Source organism: Monodelphis domestica, chromosome 3 (genome assembly GCF_027887165.1).
Source record: "Monodelphis domestica isolate mMonDom1 chromosome 3, mMonDom1.pri, whole genome shotgun sequence".
Lineage (NCBI taxonomy): Eukaryota > Metazoa > Chordata > Mammalia > Didelphimorphia > Didelphidae > Monodelphis > Monodelphis domestica.
In genome coordinates, this window is record NC_077229.1 from 255,770,710 (window position 1) to 255,791,073 (window position 20,364).

The 20,364-nt window shown below is 34.6% G+C and overlaps 1 protein-coding gene across 4 annotated transcripts in view; it reads left to right on the forward strand.

Annotated features, from left to right (window-relative positions):
- The window catches only part of SPIRE1 (spire type actin nucleation factor 1), a 282,349-nt gene that overhangs the window by 257,783 nt on the left and 4,202 nt on the right, over positions 1-20,364 (forward strand). For 2 of the 4 annotated variants that reach the window (XM_016431690.2, XM_007487737.3), the window contains 7 exons: positions 3,861-3,951; positions 8,360-8,502; positions 12,041-12,214; positions 16,635-16,772; positions 17,316-17,386; positions 17,911-17,938; positions 18,033-18,169. In XM_016431690.2, coding sequence (XP_016287176.1) covers positions 3,861-3,951; positions 8,360-8,502; positions 12,041-12,214; positions 16,635-16,772; positions 17,316-17,386; positions 17,911-17,938; positions 18,033-18,169 — 782 coding nt within the window. The remainder of the gene's footprint in view (positions 1-3,860; positions 3,952-8,359; positions 8,503-12,040; positions 12,215-16,634; positions 16,773-17,315; positions 17,387-17,910; positions 17,939-18,032; positions 18,170-20,364) is intronic. The other 2 variants (XM_007487739.3, XM_007487738.3) reach the window with 1 other exon arrangement.

The following is a 20,364-nucleotide window of genomic DNA, read 5'->3' on the forward strand; positions in this document are numbered from 1 at the left end:
ATGTTGAACACATACACACATGTGCATGCACATACATACATGTCTAAGTAGTATTTCTAGGTCAAATGGTATGTAATTTTAGTATTTTTCCCAGTGTAATTCCAAGTTACTTTTAGAGCAACTGAACCAATTTATAGTTTTACCAAGTGTATTGTATTGCCCCACTTGCCACTTCTGTCACCAGCCACTCAGAACAGCAGCTGTCAATCTTGTAGAGATAAATGTGGAATAAGAAATATTGACTCTGCAAAGTTTACAGGGATTCATGGCCTCTGACTTTGAGGACCACCCATCTTGATCTAGCTTCTTTTCTTCTCTTTGTCTTCTCTGAATTCCTTGTGAACAATCCCCAGGTGACTCTTTATTCTGTGACATCAGACTGGAGTAATCCTGGGAAAGTGTCTATCTTCATGGTTATCCTGAGACAGGGCCAGATTACAATGCAGGGTTTCATCTGCATAATTAAACCCTTGGGAACTGATGAAGTCACTAAGTGAGAGTATAGCAAGAGGAAAAAAAAAAGATCAACCAACACCAGTCTATTAGAGACCATGATACAGAAGATAAGCCAGCAAGGAAACTGAAATAGAATGATCAGATAGGTAGAAGGACCTGGAAATCCGCTTCTGCTGTTCTTTCTTGAGGCAATATAAGTACCTAGACAGGTAAACTCCATCTGGTACTGAGGTCTCTTCTGGTGGATGTAATTCCTATTCCTCTATCTCCAGCTCTTTTGGGGTCCAATGATTTAACTGGCATATATGACTCTTTTATACTGACAGATTGGGGGGAGGGGAAGATAAGGGAGAGAGCTTTTTTTCCCCCTCATAAAGTATTATGTCCTGGATCTCCCATTACTGTCCAAATGATAAGCAAGGGAAAATGTACCAGATTGCCTAACAGAGATAATTTTTTCCCCATACTCCTTCCTTATATTTAGCTCAGCCTCTTAAATAGATGAGATCTTCAACCTCTTCAGTCATTACTGAAGAAAGGAAGCATTTTAGAAGTCGATAAACATTTAGAATTTTTTGATGATATAACTTACACAAAATTAAAGTTAATCTTCATTTTTCTCACATACTATCTTTACATTCACTTTGTCAGAATTTGAAAATTTCTTCCAAATTGTTTCTAGGTTCTTAGTCAAGAAGGAAGCTAAGTTGCCAATTCTTTAGAACTCCCAATTTGCCTTTTTCAAAGGGGGCCAAGGAAGGGTCATAGAATTTTAGACCCAGATAATAAGGGGACCTCTAAAATAAGGGGAATGGCCTAGAGGACCTAAGATCTCCCCTTAGAGGAAACAAACTCTTATAGAGAAAATCTTATCTCCAAGGTTACAAAGATCTGAATACTAGAAAATAATTGTTGACTCCAGGAAAGTGCACTATTATGCTTCCTTCCTTCCTTAAAGGGTTTTCAGAAAAACACACCTTTATCTACCTGCTTTATAGATAAGAATAGTTAATAAACTTAAGTTTTTGTTTTTGTTTTATAGGATTGCACTAGTGGAAAGAAGTAAAAGGGAAAGAGCTCTTCTTCAGAAATCAAAAGAAAAGTCTTCTATCAATCCCTACCCCACTCCACCCCCTCTGCCATCTTATCTTTTTGCCAGTTATAGATAGAAAGATAACTGTTAAGTATTCATGATAAGGGGCAAAAGCAAACTGAAAAATTGGTTTCTTTAAGTATAACATTAGATTTTTTTTAAAGGCATTTTAAAGTGGATCAAAAATGGAACCAAATCTTTAAAAGGACTTAGAACATGTTAATACAGTTCACCCTATTACCACTTCACTAATGATCTCTTTCAGGTATTTTAAATTTTATTCAATTAAGGGTAACTCTTCAGTCTAAACAGCAATCAGGAAGCTGCCCTAGAAGCTTTTATTATATCTCTGCCTAAATCCTGAACCTAGAATGGGAAGTTTATACTCAAGCCTTAAGTTAATCATGCCTATTCCTGAAGCTTACCTTTGTGAACCAAGTGGCCATAAACAAAACCCCACTGCCCACCTGGTGACAACACACCTGCATTGCAGACTAAGAACCTGAGAGGAAATAAATCTTTAAATGTAGAATTTCCAAGTTGATATATGCTGAGAGAATGATCTGCAGAAAAAGAGTGTTTCATATCCAATTATAAATTAAGGGGAAGAAAAGATAATTTGCCTTTAGCATCAATAAATTTAGTAATTTTTAACATCCCAGTTGAATGTCACTGGGATTATTTTATTGGGGGAGGGAGATAGGAAGGGAAGAGGCAGCTTGCCATAATGGAAAGAATCCTGGATCCAGAGCCAAAGAAAGTCAGTTTCTGTCCAGTCTCCTCTACTTACTACCTGTGCAATAGCAAATCATGTAGTCTCTGAACTTCATTTCCCTTATTTGTAAGGTGTAACTCTTAGATTAATTGACTGCAGTTGTAGGAATAATATTCAACCCAGACAAACTAATTCAGCATTTCCTCAAAAGGTACGGAGACTTAATTGGTCCAAGGGACTAGTGCTGGAACAATTCATGAAACAAGGAGTCAATTCCTTCCTCAGTTTTGACATACACATTTCAAGTATGTCCTGACCAGCCTGTCAACATAGCTAATGAGAAAAAGAAAAGCTGTTCTCAACCGAATCAATGTTGTTTGTTGGAGAAATATTTTTTCCACACAATATCTAAATAAACTGCCTTTTGCAAACAGTCCAATGGACTATGAGGGTCTCATTACTCCCAAACCTACACCACCAGGCTAGCCCAAGTCAGGTCTGACCCACAATAATTTATAAGGTGCCTTGTAGTTCCATATGACTTTTAAGGTGAGGCTTGGCATATTGTATACAGTCTTTCTTTGAAAATAATTTCAACCTTATTCTCACTCAACATGTTCTTAGTACTTATGGCTTAATGACTGTCCATACTCAGAAGGAGCATTAGTCTAATGTTGCTGGCTATTTCTTCCTCCTTGAAATTCATGTGACCTATACTGTATCTGGGATAAATATTTCACTTAAATTACTTGATTTGTTAAAGTTGTCCAAAGAGTGAGGAAGGTCACTGTTTGAGCCTCTTTTGTTTGAATTTTGTTGTTTACACAGCCTCTTTCTCCCCCTCCCCACCCCCCCACGTTCTTTGACTAGATTTTTTTTGTCCTAGAGCTTGTTTGAATCTAATGATTTCAGATTCCAGGAGGTTTTAGATAAAGCTAGTTTATAGTAAACAGCTAATTTTTAGAGACACATTAACTAGAAATTGGTCATTAAAACCTATGTCACCACCATTTATCTCACTTTTCAGGTAAAGATGTATGCAAAAACTTTTTTTAAATTAAGTTAAGAAAATCAACTGATATCTTACTAGTGCAAGGAGTATAACAGTTGGCAAAATTCAGTAGTATCATGCAAGCAATGTTTTAAAGTTTCATAGTACATCTAAAGGTACATTCACATTTATAAGTAAGTTGGAAATTTACCTTATGGTTTATGATATAAAGATACTGAAGTATCTACTTTTTAGTTTTTTGTACCAGATTCATAAGACACCCTGGCTTAGTGGATAAAAGAATGGATTTGGAGTCAGGACAACCTAGGTTCTAGTCAGGTGTTTGACACTTGGTAGCTAGCTTTAGGTAGCCCTCTAAGACTTCAAATTACAGATCTTTATCAGTGGAAGAAATTCTCACAGTGGCAAAATCACAAATCCTTGCCATATTGATATGTTCAACTAAAGTTTTAAATTCTTTGCTGATTTTTTGTCATAGTTGCTAATGTAATAAAGGTATTTGATAACCAGGTTTGTCATGATTTAACATTAGGCGGAAATGGTCTGGTTATAATTCTTGCTTTTCCCTCCATACCTTATTCTAGGAGGAAACAATGCACAAGTCAGCAAGCAGCAGCAGTGTATCTCCCTCCCTTCTGGAAGATCCCATATTAGAGGCTATGCCAAGCAGGAAAAGTAAGTATTAGTATTCAGATAGATATCCTACATCACCATCATCCTCATTGATAGAAATATATCATGCTTTCAGGTTAGTAGAGTGCTTTAAATATGCTACCTCATTTGATCCTCCTAACAACCTTGGGAGATAGGTGCTATTATTATCCCCATTTTACAGCTGAGGAGACTGAGGTTAAGTGAGTTACCCAAGGTCACCCATCTAGTCTGAAGACATATTTTGACCTTCAGTCTTGTAAGGATAATTTTAGCGTTGTGACTTAAAATCTAAATTAATTGGTCACCATGGGATATCCCAAATAATAAAATGCCCGAGTCAGCTAGAAATTATTGTGATTTTAATTAATATAGAGAGAAGGAATTAAGGAAAAGAGAGAGAGAGAGAGAGAGAGAGAGAGAGGAAAGAGTTAATTAAAACTGCTCTGGCTTAGGCTGAGCCAGGAAGGAGTTAAAGGCCTTGGCCAAGGGGGCCTCCCCTGAGCCAGTGGAAAGGGAAGTCAGTCTTATCACTCACCATGTGACTGTCTCAAGGAAGCTGTCTGATGGAGCTCCTCCAGGCTCTAGTTTCAGGATCGAACTGCCACTCAGGCCTGCTCACAGGAAGTCACCAGCCAGATCCACCTCTCCGGGGAAAGAGAGTGAAGAGAAGTGGTGAGCCCTATATAAACAGTTTTACATCACTTTCCTAAGTCTTACCTGTACCAATGGTAGCTTAGCTTAACTTAGGACAGCCCAGGGGTCTGTCAGCTGTTTCTGCACATGTCTATCAAAGGCCATCCTCCTAGATCTTAATCTAGGCCTTAATCAAAGGACATCTTAATCTAATCTAGATCTTAATCAAAGGCCATCCCTAGATACTTAATCCTTAAGTATGGGTGCAGACATTCCTGACCTTGTTAGACTAAGTAGGGTGGAGTAATGTAGAGTTCACAAGACATTCCTGATTCTGTTAGACCAAGTATCTCCATTGTTACAATCAGGAGGTAGCTAAATCAAATCTTCATAGTCTTCCTCATTCAAAGCCTAGGGCTCTATCTGTTATGTCACTTACTTCCTCTGAGTAAACCAGAATAGTTACATAGTAAATTGTATTTAATACTTCAGCAAAAGCAGGATGATTTCAGAAATAGCTGGAAAAATCTACATGAACTAATGCAGAGTGAAATAAGCAGAGCTGAGAACATCGTATACAGTAACAGCAATATGGTACAATGTCAAATGTGAAAGATTTAGCTACTCTCAGCAATGAAATGATCTGGGCCAGTTCTAGGACTTAGGACAAAGAATGCTCTCCACCTCTAAAGAGAGAACTGTTGGAATCAGAATACAGAGCAAAGCTTTTACATTAGTTTATTTACAGTTTTATTTGGAGGTTATGGTTTTATATGAGTATTCTCTTATAATAGTGACCAATATGGAAGAATGTTTTGCATCATAATACGGAAAAAAAGAACAAACCATTATATGTATTAAAACATAAAAAATATTTCATCAAAATATTTCAGAGTATCCTATGGTCATTTGAAAGTGGCATGAAGTAATAATGGAATTTTACCAGTCGGGATGACATAATTATTCTTCTTCTAGGGCTATGAAGAAAGTTGTCAGGTGGAGCTGACATTAGTCCTCGAGTCTCTTTATTGCTAATCCTTTGTCCTCTTGGTCTTACTGCTTGGCAGCTAGTATAGAGCACCAGACCTGGAGTCTAGAAGACCTAAATTGAAATCCATTTTTCCAATTCCAAATTACTAGCAGTGTACCCCTAGGCAAAATTATTTGAACTCTGTTTGCTTCAGTTTTCTCAGCTGTAGAATAGGTATAGTAATAGCACTTGCATCCTCCCAAGGTTGTTGTGAGGATTAGATTAGTCCAGTGCCTGGAAAACAATGGGCATGATAGAAATATTGGCTATTATCGTTATTATTGCCTAATTTTACCCAAAGAAAATTATTTCTATCCTGTCACATTTTTTCATTTCTGACAAATCAGGCATATTTGTATGAGCAGATAAATCTTTATAACTAACTGTAAAAAAGAAATCAATTCTTGTAGATTGAAGTTCCTTAAATATCTACATCTGAAGCCCAGCAACTTATTACACACATTCACAGACACCAAAAATATTCTCCGAATTATTCTAGCTTGTAAGAAGTTATGATTTTTGGTTATCTTTAGTTGGTATTTGACCAATTAAATTCTAAAGGGAAAGAATTAAATCTGATAAGTGCCTTAATTAAAGAACCTTTAAAACTATATTTCTTTTGCTTTCTTTTTTGTGATTCTTTCAGTAGAACGATCCAAATCAGTGAATCAATATGTTTGGCTTAAAAAGTGAATGTTATTTCTAGTTTATTTTGTTTTTAAAAATTAATGTACAATTATATTGGCCCTGAAGTGCTTCATTTTTAAATTAAATTTTATTAGAGGTTCAGACATGGAGTCATGAGACCATTGTTCAAATGTGAGTCACAATAATTACTTGGTGTCTATTTCTGAATGAGTCATTTCACCACAATAAGTCAGTCAGCTTCCCCTGATCCCTGTTAGAGGAGTATGAAGATAAAAAATTGTTTCTAATTTTTGTAGTTTCTACCTCCCGGCCTAGTTTGTTTGTTTTTTTTAGGGGGGAAACTTCATAAGCCTTAAGTGGCTATTGTGAACATTAGCTGGTGGCATCAAAACTCTTGTCAAGGAAAACTATGATTCAATAATCAGAATATAAGGATAAAAGTTTAGAATTCCAGATCTTATTCTGTACTTCAGTCTGTCCACTTGGAAGATAAAAGATACTTATTTCCTGGGGCTAGATATTAATAACTGGGTTTTTTGTAATGAAATAGATATATCACTTACCATTTATTTTGACATTTAAGCTTAACATAACTTTTCTATTAACTTTTTTTTTTTAATCCTTACCTGCTATCTTAGAATCAATACTGAGTATTGGTTCCAAAGCAGAAGAGGAGTAAGGATGAGGCAACGGAGGTTAAGTGACTTACCCAGAGTCACACAGCTAGGAAGTCACTGAGACCAGACTTGAACCTAGGACCTTCCATCTCTAGGCCTGGCTTTCAATCCACTGAGCCATCTAGCTGCCTCCTGTCATTATCTTATCATGTACCTATCTTGACTCCTGTATTGTTTATTGGTAATGAAAGGACCTTGATAGCTATTTATATAAAAGATCTACACACTCTATATTTAAGAAAGGGATACATTAAAGACTACCATTTTACTGGATGAGCTGAGAATCATTTTTGATCATTTGTGTTATTTTCTAAGTTTTTCAACTAATTTCTGAATGTTTATAGAAACAAAATTTAATGATCAATGATATTCTAATGTCTATGTGTATTTATGCCAATACATATATACTATTTTAACACTGTGGATATACAATGAAATTTTTTTAAGTTTTCCTTTATTTTTATTATATCTGTGCTACATTTATCTATGGAAGATTTTATTTATGTTCTCATATTCTCCCAAAAATCCCAGCTAAGGAGGACAACTTATGTACCTCTGTATTAAACACCCTAAATTTGAATACCACACTAATCACTAGCAATGCAAGGAATATTTCTGTTAGAAAACAACCAAAGGAGATTTTTTAAAATGCTTTCTTGCTTGTTTTTTCCCTTATTTCCTCTCTCTCTCTCTCTTTCATTCATTCTTTCTTATTTCTTCCTGTAAGGTTGATAATGACAATTATTTTAACTCTAAATTTACAGGTATTTTTTACTCAAAATTTTTTCTTTAAAATTTTTTCTCTTTTTATTCAAAATTTTACAAAATGAAACAAGCATTCCATATACAAAGAAAAAGAAGATAGTACACAAATGAAATTACAAATCTCTTATATGTTTAACTTACTTTTCTTCATATCTAAATAATTATTCCCATTCACAAGTATCTCAGCTCCTCCCAACCCTCCTTGTATTACAGTGTGGTCAACATGTACATATTAAATTGTTAATATTTCATCTTTCTGTTCACTTTCTGGAGGTAATATTCACAATTTATTCTTCCAGCATTAATTCTGTGTCTTTGAATAATATTCTCTTGGTTCTACTCATTTCACTGTTCATTATCTCATACAGTTCTTTTTTTTTTTAAATCAGTCTGTTCATCATTTATGGTCTAGTAGTATTCCATCACAATCATATACCATAGTTTGGTCAGCCTTTCCCCAATTGATGGGAACCTCCTCAGTTTCCAATTCTTTGTCACCATGGAGAGCTGCCATAAATATTTTGGAACATAGGGATTCTTTTCCTCTTTCCCAGAATGCCTTGGGAAAGATTAGATATCTGGATGTAATTCCAAACTGCAGATCATATGTTTTAAGAGTCAGGGAGAAGAGGTTGTTTCTGGTGAGAAAGCTAACTTATTTTGGTTAAATCTTTAGTGCCTCCAAAATTCTTGCCCATATCATCAACACCCCAGCCAGAGAGGCGGCAGCCACCCCAAAGACGACATTCGATTGAAAAAGAAACCCCTACCAACGTTAGACAGTTCCTGCCACCATCCAGACAGAGCTCCAGATCACTTGTAAGTAATTAAAAAACTGGATTCTTGTTTCTTTCCAGAGGGAGAAAAAACAATTCCAAAGATTAAAATTAAAATTAAAACTTTTTAATTTAAAATAAATAAAAGCAACATATAAGTAAAGGATCAATGTTCTTGATGAACTATATTAAAAGTTTTTCAACATTTTTTTCATTAGGAGACATGGACAGTCAATGAAAGAAATGTTTTTTTGTATCCTATGTTAATCCACTGATGCTGATTTTTAAAACTGTTCAAAGATTCTGTAGCAAAGTCCAATCAGAAGTCATCAAGTTCACTGATGCAGCACATTTTAACATTAAGTTTATTGGAGGAGAATGTTTGACTCATTAATTCCCATTGTACTTTGTTTCCCACTTCACGGGGTGAAATAGAGAATTGGAGGGAAAAAAAAACAACTGGTGCTGTCTGGAAGAAGTTACCAGATTTCTCCAAGAGACTGCCAGGCCCAGTGTAGTTTCTTATTTCTTGGGTCAGCAGGACATAGAGTCCAGGAGCACCCTGCCAACAAGAATTCAACAGTTCCACCAGCCAGAAAAAGTCTGAAAAGCTTCTTGTTTAGTTTCTCTTGGCATAAAATGGTTTCCTGTATGTCACAAGGCTTAAATCAATAATTCTGTCTTAGGATCTCAAATTTAATGCTTTGTTGTAATGCTTGCAAGTCAGTCTAGAAGAGACATACTTAAATCAGAAAGGAAGAAAATGGAGGAGACCTGGAGCTTCTTTTTTTGGTCCATTAAAATTTGATGATTTTTCCTCAAGAGGTACAAATGAGACAAGGATAGACTCTTCAAGACTGTGCTCCTCTTCTTACTGGAAGGGAAAAAAGGACATACAGGAGGAAATTTACTAACCTAGACTACAGACTTAAGTCCTAAAATTTAGTCAGTTCATTTCTATTCCAGGGAAAGACAACTGAGGAAAACAGTATTATGAAAATAATTTTTTTGTTCTTCTCCCTCTTTTGAGATTATTGTTTGTGTGAGGACCAAATGAGCTTTTATTTTCTTTAAATATCTTATTTGGGTTTCTAACAGGATTTCATTTCCATGTGGTGAAGAAAATATCCTTGTATGCCTCCTATAGAAAGAATCATTTTAACCTATGTATTTGGGAACCCTTCCTCTAGCAAAAGCAAAAGGTTCATAGTGAATAATTATTTTCACAGTGTACTTCAGCAGGATTGCCACTGATTCAAAGAGCAAAGATAAAACAATTGGGAGATTTTTTTCCTTTAGTGTTTAAGTTTTGTTCACCTTTGATTTATAAATATCATTCAGTGTCCTAGCTGCCCTTTGTTCCCTTTACAAATGAAATATACAAATGAAAATAGCTATGTAGGCACCTAGGTGGTGCAGTGGATAGAATTCTGGACTTTGAGTGAATCAAAAAGACCCCAGTTTGAGTTGTAGTCGCTAATTGATTCTGGGCAAGTAACTTAAACTGTCTCAGGCTCAATTTTCTCCCCTGAGAATGGGGATAATAATAATAACTTACAGGATTTTTCTGAGGATTAAATAAAATGTTTGGTAGTGTGGAAAGAAAACTAGAAATAAGTTCTGAACTTTCTGCCACTGTGTTGGAACAAGCAACAGCGAGAATATCAAGAGAGAAGAAATTGTCAAGACTGACAGTTGGCATCTCTCTCCTTTGCCTCATCAAACAATATTCCTCTCTCCCCTCAACTCCTCCATACCCTGCTACAAACCTTCCTTATCCCCCATTGTTTTCAATTCCCCATCTTCCTCAATAAATATTACAGTAGATATACATAGATATAAATTTTGGTATATATACATATACATTTATTTGCATACATACCCTCACATACATAAAATCTTTCAATAAACCAGTAATCAATCAATCAAACATTTAACTACCTGCACTGTGCTACTTTGCAAACTTTAAAGCAGTATGTAAATGTTAATTGTTGCTGTTATTATCATTATTATAGGGACCTTTGGGCAGAGCATTAGGTTAAGTAACTGTGAGAATACAAAGTTTAGATAAGATAAAGTCCTTTGACCTTCAGGAATTTCTTTTTTCTAGCATATCTATTTATATAAAAGCTCTTGAGGGCTAGACTATAACCATATATGTAACATTAAATTGAATGTTTTAGATGGATTGCTAACAAATTTCATCTCATTTGGGAATGCAAGTCAAAAGAATATTCCAAGAAAGAATCTCTACCACTGTAGGCAAGCATGAGTTAAGTCCTTTTCTAGATAACACATGCAAAGCCCTCTGCAGTCCTTATGGCACCAGATGAGTGGTAACTGTTATTTTTCTTCCTTGTGAAGCTGAATTATGGGTAAATGTACATAGTCTTATTATGTTGATGTTTTCTCTTATGAAGTAGGAAAGTAAGTGAAACCTATTTAGAAAAATGGTTGCGTTATGGGTAGAGTGTGAACCTTGGAATGAGAAGGCCCTGAGTTCAGATTCTTTCTCAACATTGTGGATATGGGCAAGTAACCTTTTCTTAACCTCTTTGTAAATTGAGCATAAAAACCACCTACCTCACAGGGTTGTTGTGAGGAACAAATGAAATGATATGTTTAAAGCATTTTGTAAATTGGATAGTGCTATAAAAATGTTATCTATCTTTATTATTGTTGCTGTTATTGATAATATTTAAAAGTAGAATGTGAACAGCTCTTAGGCTCTCAAATTTCTCTCATAAATTTTCAAAACAACATACATACAATATATATTTCATATACAATTTTTGCTCCCAAAAATTTCTCTTAAAATAACATAAAGCACATAGAAATTAATGTTTCAGCTTAAGTCTCTCAATAATGCCCTCTGATTTAGTAACTGATAACATTTTTCTATGAAGGGAGTGATGCTGATTAGAATATATACCCATATATATTTTATAAAATAAGCTACCCTTTTGTGTTTTAAATCCTTCTACTAAGACATGTAAAATGTTTTTGCTAATAATCTTAATTTGTATTATACCTTCTTTCCTCCCCTTTTTACAGGATGCCTGAAGTTTATTCAACTTTGGCCAAATGATGGTAATTTTCCATCAGATTGAAAGAAGCCTGGTGACTTAAGAGACTAAGCAGGCTGATTGTTAGAATTTCTTATCCATATATTCCATCATTCATATAAAGCAACTGATTGGCCTATATACACTTAAGTTCCATTTATTCTACCCCACCATCAAAGTCATTCATATTATGGATTGAACAAGCAATTTAGGAAAAGCCTAACTATAAATCTTTGCTGTGAGAAAGAAATTGATCTCCAGTAATTAGAAATTCAGAAATTTCTAGGTTTTTATTAATGGATACAAATACTGGCACAAGATATATAGAGAAATATATATATATATATATACATATATATATATATACACACATATCAAGCTTTACATTTTCAATTTAAAAAATTCATGACTTGGAATCCCTATTATGACATCATTCATGTTCTGCATTCATTTGTTTTTTTTTTGTTCCATCTTTTCTTTTTCCCTTGCAATTTTCTTTTTTTCCCTATTGTTCAGGTTCCTAGGATAACCAGTTTATGGCCAAGGACACCTTTCCGACCACTTTTTTCTACCATACAAACAGCTTCTCTGCTCAGCTCTCATCCCTTTGAAGCAGCCATGGTTGGGGTAGCAGGGGCTATGTATTATCTCTGTGAGAGAGCTTTTACCAGCAGGTGGAAATCCGCAAAGGTTGGCCTCTTTCTGCCGGTTCTGGGAATTATTTTACATTTCTCCACCCTCTTTGAGAGCAAGTACTGCTGAAAATATTTAACAGCTTAGATTGGCACTATGCTTCTGATTGTTGATTTCAGTCTTTTATAGGATTGATAAATCACTCAATTATATCATTTGAGGAGAAAATCAACTTTGAAAGGACAACAAACTAAAAATGCAGCATCAGATTAGGGGGATACTTTAGATGTTTTTCTCTTCAAGTAACCTCATTCTACAGCATGGAGAAGCCTTTCATTCTGTCCTCTTAGACTAGAAGTATATTGCTAATGCACTAAACACCTCCCCCCTGGATTGTTCCTAGTTGAGAAAATGGCATTAACACAGCCACTTTAATTGGTGTAGCTAATGTCCTACTGAAGACTATACTAATAGCTATGTAAACCACAGCCAGATCATTTGAGCAGTATGGCTGCCATCTTGTACTTAGGGTGCTTTAGGCCTTTCTCCATTTGGGGAATGTTCATGAATGTGCTGCCAAGAAAGAGTAGCACTGTGGAGGCAGCTGGGTAACACAACAGATAGAGCACAAGGCCTGGAGTCAGGAGGTCCTGGGTTCTAATGTGGCCTCAGACACTTCCTAGCTGTGTGATCCTGGGCAAAACACTTAATTTAACCCCCATTGCCCAGCCTTTATCACTCCCTTCTCTTAGAATTAACACTAAGAGATGAGGTAAGGGCTGAAATAAAGAAAAAGTAGCACCGTGTCTATGTTTACTGGAAGAGTGGTGTTTTTTTTTTAAGCTACCAGCCTCTCTTTAAAAGATATGTAATGATAATTAGGGTGTCATGGGACTTTATGCAAACCCACTTCCTTCTTAAACAGAGAAATGATGATTTCTTCTGTTTTTTAAACTGTTTGAAATATTTTCATTACTGATGTTTTATAATTACTTTTGAGATTTTAACACATGGTCTATCTTACCATTCTTGAATCCTCAAGATTTTAAAGCAAGGGGAAAAAATTCAAAAGCTCTCATATAAAAGAAATGAAAATTATCCTGGAACATACTAACACTGATTTTGACTGAATTCATCATGCAAAGTAGATCAACATATGTAAGCAGTCATTGTTTACTCTAGCAAAGGGCTGTAGTCTTGTATGCTGTACTTTGTTCTCCTAAGTAAGTATTACGTTTTATTAGCTGACCCAGTAGCTGGTTTCTGCATCAACTCTTTATTGGCTATTATGCTGTAGAAATGAATTCCCAAATGTAAGTGAGCTCTGGCCAGTTCCGTTCTCTGGTAACAAGTCATTGCATACAGGGTGAATCTCAATTCCTTTCCCTGTTTTGATGCTGGCAGTATTACTTGAATGACCTAATTTCTAACTACTACTGTTCCTACTGCTATCATTGAAGAGCTGCCAGCATTTTCATAAATAATACTTGGTTTTCTAATTCTCTGTTTAAATTTAGCTCACCAGATCTAAACATAACAATGGTTTAAAAGAAATGACTTTTTTTCTAAGTTAATTATGATAAAAGAGAGACTAGTCAGATTTAAATCTACTTATTTTCATTTTTAACTGCTTTTTTGTCATTTATGAAAACTCAGAATATGATGAATTTTTTGGGCCAAATTTTCTAGGTTCTACTATTTTCCTATAAAATGACAACTAAGAGCATAACTCTCTTTTTAAACTGTGGCTCAATAATGTAAGATATGTCTTGTACTTAGGTTATCACTACATTCTATTAGCAGATCTGATCCCTTTGAATGCTGAAAACATAATGAGAATATTGAACTAGTTCCTAATGCCACCACTTAATCTGAAAAATGAGCTCTAAAGAAGCACTGGCCCATAATAGCATATTAATGATAAAGTCTCCTCTTAAACTTTTCCACTCTCAGACTTCTCCTTGCTGACTTTGGAAGTTAGATCCAAAATCAAGAATTAAAAAAAAAATATGGTAGGTATGCAGAGGTTAGGTCTTTAATCCCTTTAGTGTAGTATCTGCTGATTAAAGTGAAGGTAAGATGTGCTATAAAGTAATTAGGGATAATTAAATAATTGGGGACATGGTTTTGGTTTATGATTAAAACTCTAAATGCCTTTGATGCTTTGGAGTTCTAGCTAGTTCATTCTCAACACAATCAATTAAAATTTTATTTAGCCCAGGAGTATTGAATTTAATTTTTCCATTAAAAATATTTAGAAAGCTTCTATTCAAATAGCATATTTGTTTTTCATTTCATGTTGCATTGAAGTTTTGTTGTCCTTGTGAAAGCTCCAGAATTAAAACATTAGCATTGAACCTGACAAGGATTATATTACTAGAGGGTAGCTTTTCTAATTAAAAAAAAAAATAATAAGACATTCAAAATATTTTCTTAGTTCTTCCATAGTCCCTAAATTAGCACACTTTCCATTATAATTTAAAGTTATTTGTTTAAAGTGTCAGCATTTTTGTTGATTTATGAGTGAAAAAATATAATAATGCATATCCTTACTACCTATATTAATATAATCTTGTTAAATAAACATACCATTTAGCCTTTAAAAAACAAGGTAGTAAAAAAAAAAACTTTGATGTTTACTGCCTACCTGGCATTCATAGTTATGTGAAATAATTTAATGAGTGGTTATTTACAGGCTAACACTAATATGTAGTTCAAAAGATTTTTGATAAAATTAATATCCTACACAGAAATAAATGAAGAAGTAGGTAGGAAAAGCTCTTATTCATATGAGATATTTTTTCTTTTTTATTCATATGAAATATCTAAACACCCAACAGCTCTATCAAATATGTTCAGCAAGCCCTGTTTATTTGATATAACACTTGAAATTTTAAACCTTTGAAGAGGAGTTCTGTTTCTTCCCACTTGATGCTATCCTCTTTCTCAAGATAAATCAGAATACAGCAGACTTCGAACCTAAATGTAAAACCACTTTTGCTATATTTGAAAATTTCTCCCTTTGGAAGTTGGAATTGTGTGATGAGTAATTGTATTTGCACCTTTGGGAGCAAGCCATGTATTTCTGAACTAACAGTTCATTTCCCCAAGTGACTAAGTAAGACCACATGCAGTTGTTGGTTTTTATAAAAAAAAAAAATTTAAACAAATTTCAGCAACTTTTTTCCTATGTTTAGAGGACAAAGGGAAGTTTGCCATTTGATTCCAAGTAAGGAAGGCAATAGTTCTTCAGAATGTGGTTCTTAAATGCTAATGTTTGTGGAGTCTATCCCACAGATTTCAATTTTTATTTTTCTCTGATTGAAAGACAGAACTGATTGTTAAACTCCATCAACTGACTACATCCATAGTCATCTGATTCTTCATCTGGCTTATTTGTTAGATTTCAAAAATGTCAGTATGTTGCAGTGAGCAATACTTATTGTGTGTGAGAGAGTGTGTATGTGTGTGTGGGAGTGAATTAATGTGTTTATACTGAGAACATTAAGTTTCAGTGTCACTTCACCACAATAGCGCCTGTGAAGCATAGAATGGTGGGAATGTATAATTGTTCTGTCTTTCTATTAGATTTATCCAATCAAAAGCAGAGCTGGATGACAAACAGATGGAAATGAGGGTTTTTTATTCAGTGGAATCAATTACATCAGCATCTAACCTACTATTTTTAAAGGATCAAAACCTGAACCATTAGCACTTAGAAGAAATTCATAACAATTTAAGTCTAGTCCCAACCTCTCCTAAAATTTTTTTCTGTATATTTAACAGTTCTTGTGGAAGGAAGAACAAAAATGCACATTAACAATTTCAGTCTGTAAAATTACCTTATTAATTTCATGTTCAAATTCCTTTAATAAAATTGGAGTTTCTCTATGATTGCTGATGTGACATGCCACTAAATAAAGCCTTTGGGAATAAATTATTAACCACTTTCTTTGGCTTTTCTGGGCACCACAAATGAACAAACATTTTTAAAAGGTACTAATGTTTCAGTGCTGCTGGTGGTCTATATCTTGCATGTTGTAAGGAACCCCAGCCCTAAATATCAACTTACAATATTTACCAGTCAAAAGCTAAAACTGCTGTACAATTGGTCTAAAACAAACACAAATTATTTTTTAAAAACTTTCACTATAAAAATATACATGTCTACTAAATGAAGTAGTTCCATGAGACAAAATATCCAAACCTGGAAACTTTGTTGTTACTGTTGTTGGTGTAAGTGGCACAAAGCTAGAACTAACCTATGTGGATGGTTAGCAATTATTATGCCACCTATTATCTCAGGATATCTGCAAGTTTATGTGCTGCCCAAAGATTAGCCAACTTTTTTCTAGTTTTCATGGAAAAATCTATCTTTCTTCTTTGAAGCTTCTACTAACCAGGTAAATGGTTCTCTGAGAGAGAAACCTGAAACGGACATAGGAATTTCTTATTCCTGTGGAATTTTGAATTTCAGGAAGAATTCTGTTATCCAGTGGAATGTTTGGCTCTCACAGTAGAGGAAGTGATGCACATTCGCCAGGTCCTGGTAAAGGCAGAGCTGGAAAAGTACCAACAGTATAAAGATGTCTACACTGCACTGAAAAAAGGAAAGGTATATCTGGGTGATGAAGCATGACTCTTAGAGTGTATCTGGAGCCTAGAATCTTCTCTCTGCACTAATAGTCGAGTATTCCTTGCTCTTTCCCTTAAAGGGGAGAGTCACCATGTCTCCTCTCTTGAAATAAAAAACAAACAAATAGAACAGTTTTGTTGAGGGCTTAAAAATAAACCTAGTAATTAATATGTAAAATTATATATACCTCAAGGTGGATTTTTTTTTTTTTTGCTGGATTTTGCAAATAAGAACTATCTGAGAATCAGAATATATGATTCTTTGAGATTCTTCACTTTGTTTCCAGGGCTTTAAACCTGTAGCCTTATTTTTTTTTGGTAGCCTGATTTGTGGTGAAACCACAAACATAATTGTGTTTTTTTAATGAAGAATGGGAGGGCCAATTTTAAAACCAATGTCTTAGTTCGCTTCTTCATGACATCCAACTGAACTAACTCATGTAATATTCATATCACAACCTCATTCCAGTGTTAGAAAATTAACTGTTGACAAAGTTCTTCCCTCTTCAAATTTATTTTCTAGCTTTGTTTCTGTTGCCGAACCAGGAGATTTTCCTTCTTTACTTGGTCTTATACTTGTCAGTTCTGTAAGAGGTAAGGCAATCTTGTACATGCATGATTAAAGATATTTACTAGTAAAAATCCCATTGTACTGGTTTTATTTAAAGCTTATCTACACAGGAAAACTATTGGTAATGTCCTATTTAGCTGTTCATATTTTCAAAGGGGGTAAGAGTATGGATTTCTTTATAATAATTTAATTTACCAAACAATTTATTATCAGCTAGAATAATGAATTTCCAGATGTCATTTGTTTGATTTAAGCAAGGATGATTCTGATGTTAGTATTTTATGTTTAAACTAGGCATGAAATATAGAAGCAACTAATGTGACCTTCTATAGAGAAAATGAAAATTTTATAGAAATATAAGTGATCCATTTATCTGGGTCTTTTTCTGAGATAAGTTGTATTTCTTAGTTGTATTTGTCTGGTCTACCATGTGCTTGAAGTGCATCTCCTGGTGGGAGAAAGTATAGAAATTATTCTATAAGCATTTGCTTATTGACAAGTGCTTCAAATGCCCTATCCTAATTACTGCTTTTGATTTCATACACAGGCCAGTATGCTCACAGTGTTGCAAAAAGGTAAGCTAAGACAAGTAGTTTACTCTACTTTTGGGGCACAGGTTCTTTATCTGTGACTATATTTTTCATTCTTGGTCTCATTTTGGGGTAACAGATGCGATTGCCATCCAAGCCATATTCCACTCTTCCTATCTTTTCTCTGGGACCTTCTGCCTTGCAAAGAGGAGAAAGTTTTATGAGACCTGAAAAACCCTCTACTAGCCACCATCGGCCACTTCGGAGTATTGCCAGGTGAGAATTCCTGGAACTTGATTAGTAATAAAGAGATGATCTTTTCAGATGTCTATGCTGAGGTTTGGATTTTGCCAGTAAATAGCAAAAGCTGACTTCACAGTGATTTTAGTGAATGGACAACCAGTGATATAAAAGCCACTTTTACTTTGAATTAGATTTCCTGATCCTTTTTGAAACTTAGAAGTAAGGCAGCATAATGGAGTGATTGGAGCGCAGTATTTGAATCTCTGCTGTGTAACTTTTACAGTGAAGTTTGGGGCAAGTCATTTAATGTCTCTGGGCCTTAGTTTCTTTATTATAAAATGATGGTGCTGGGCTAGGTCATCTTTAAGCTCTATCTCTTTCTAGTTCTAAACTAGTTGCCACAAAAGTGAAATCCATTTACAGTACAATTTTAAAAAGTGAGTTTACCGTTTAAAAATGAAGATGAAAAACATCTATAGAGCAATTCTGACCATTCTTTTCTCCCATTATTATTTTTAAGAAGAAATTAATTTTTATTCTTTGTGTAGAGTTTGGCCTTCAATGGTCTGGGCTAGTGATTTAAAAAAAAGAACAATTAAGTTCAGCAAGCATTACATGACTGCTTTGTGCAAAGCACTCTACTATTAGAGCTGTTGATTCAAAGACAAAAACAAAACAGTACTAGTGGACTGTGCTAGCTTATGCTGGGGACAGGGCACTGGGCTTGGAATCAGGAAAATTCATCTTCCTGAGTTCAAATGCAGACTTACACACTGTTTTTGTGATCCTGGGCAAGTCGCTTCACTCTGTTTGCCTCAGGAAAATGAGCTGGAGAAGGAAATGGCAAAAGATTCCAGTATCTTAGCCAAGAAAACCCTAAATGGGGTCACAAACAGTCAGACATGTCTAACATGACTGAACAGCAACCTAAAACATCAAATAAAGCTTGATATCAGAGATTGGTGATGTCATAAAATAGTTCAGTGTTAAAAGCTACTTCCAAAGTGGCACCTCATCTTGAGTAGGGTAGGATAGGTTAGGGAGTGAGTCAGTTTTGGTTAATGAGAAGGGAGATAGGTAGGACAACACTGGCCACAGACTTTCAGAGAAGAGAGAAAAGCCTGAACTATATTGGTACCAATTATTAACTCTTGCAACTCATTGCACTTCTACTGCAGGGAGGGAAAAAGGGTTAAAAAGAAATTACTCTATAAACTGCTTTTGGACCATGTGCTAGAGACTGAAAATCCCCACTTTAGATGCTCTCTCTTCAGATATTATATTTGAATCAAGCTTTTGCTTTTGAATAATTAATGAATTTAGGATATGGAATTCCATAAATACTTAGAATTTGTAGGATAGAGTATAGTACTCAAAAAAGAGTTTGCATTGAGCCCAGATTGAAGTCATTTTATTGCTGCTGTATTAATAGTTATATTCATTTTTACCTGAAATGAAATAATAAATACTTTTTAATTAAGCTCTGTCTTTGAAAACTATGAAACCATAAAATAGCTTAAAATATAAAAATAATTTTCATTATAAAGATAGAAGAGTAAACTTTTTCTCTAGATTCCAAACAATCAGAAAACTAAAATCAGCAGAATTTTTCAGAGGTGATATTCCCCATTTAGCACTCTTATTATGAGAAAGAAACAAATGTTGGGTGAACTAATATATCATGGATTTACTCAAGAGAACAGCTTCAGGTTTTGTTGATTACATCACATAGACAGTAATGCTAACTACCTTCTATTATACAATGATAACTAATATTCATAGTGAAGAGACTGTGCCATGGCAAGATTCTGAAGTGACATCTAAACAATCAAAGATTTTGAATTACGTGCAGTATGATATTAATATTGTATATTTTTTATCTTTGTTTTTTGAGTATTTGAAATACAGTAATCTATGTATTCCCATGTGTGGTAATTCTGTTAAAAAGAATATTCAGTTAAAGAAAGTATCCTATTTCTCTAGCATTCTAGTTTGAAGATACATTACATTTTACATATTGTGATTTTAAGATTCTCAAGCATTTTACATAGCAAATTTCCCAAGTTTCTTGGACTTTGTCTTTGGTGCCCGATACCTTGAAAATACTTCAGAACTTGAAGGACCCATGGTTTTCAGTCCGTTGAGGAAGATGCAAACTCAGTGGTTTTTTCCAGGGGATTATTGAGTTTCTATAGCTGAAAAACCTTACCATATGTTGACTGAACTCT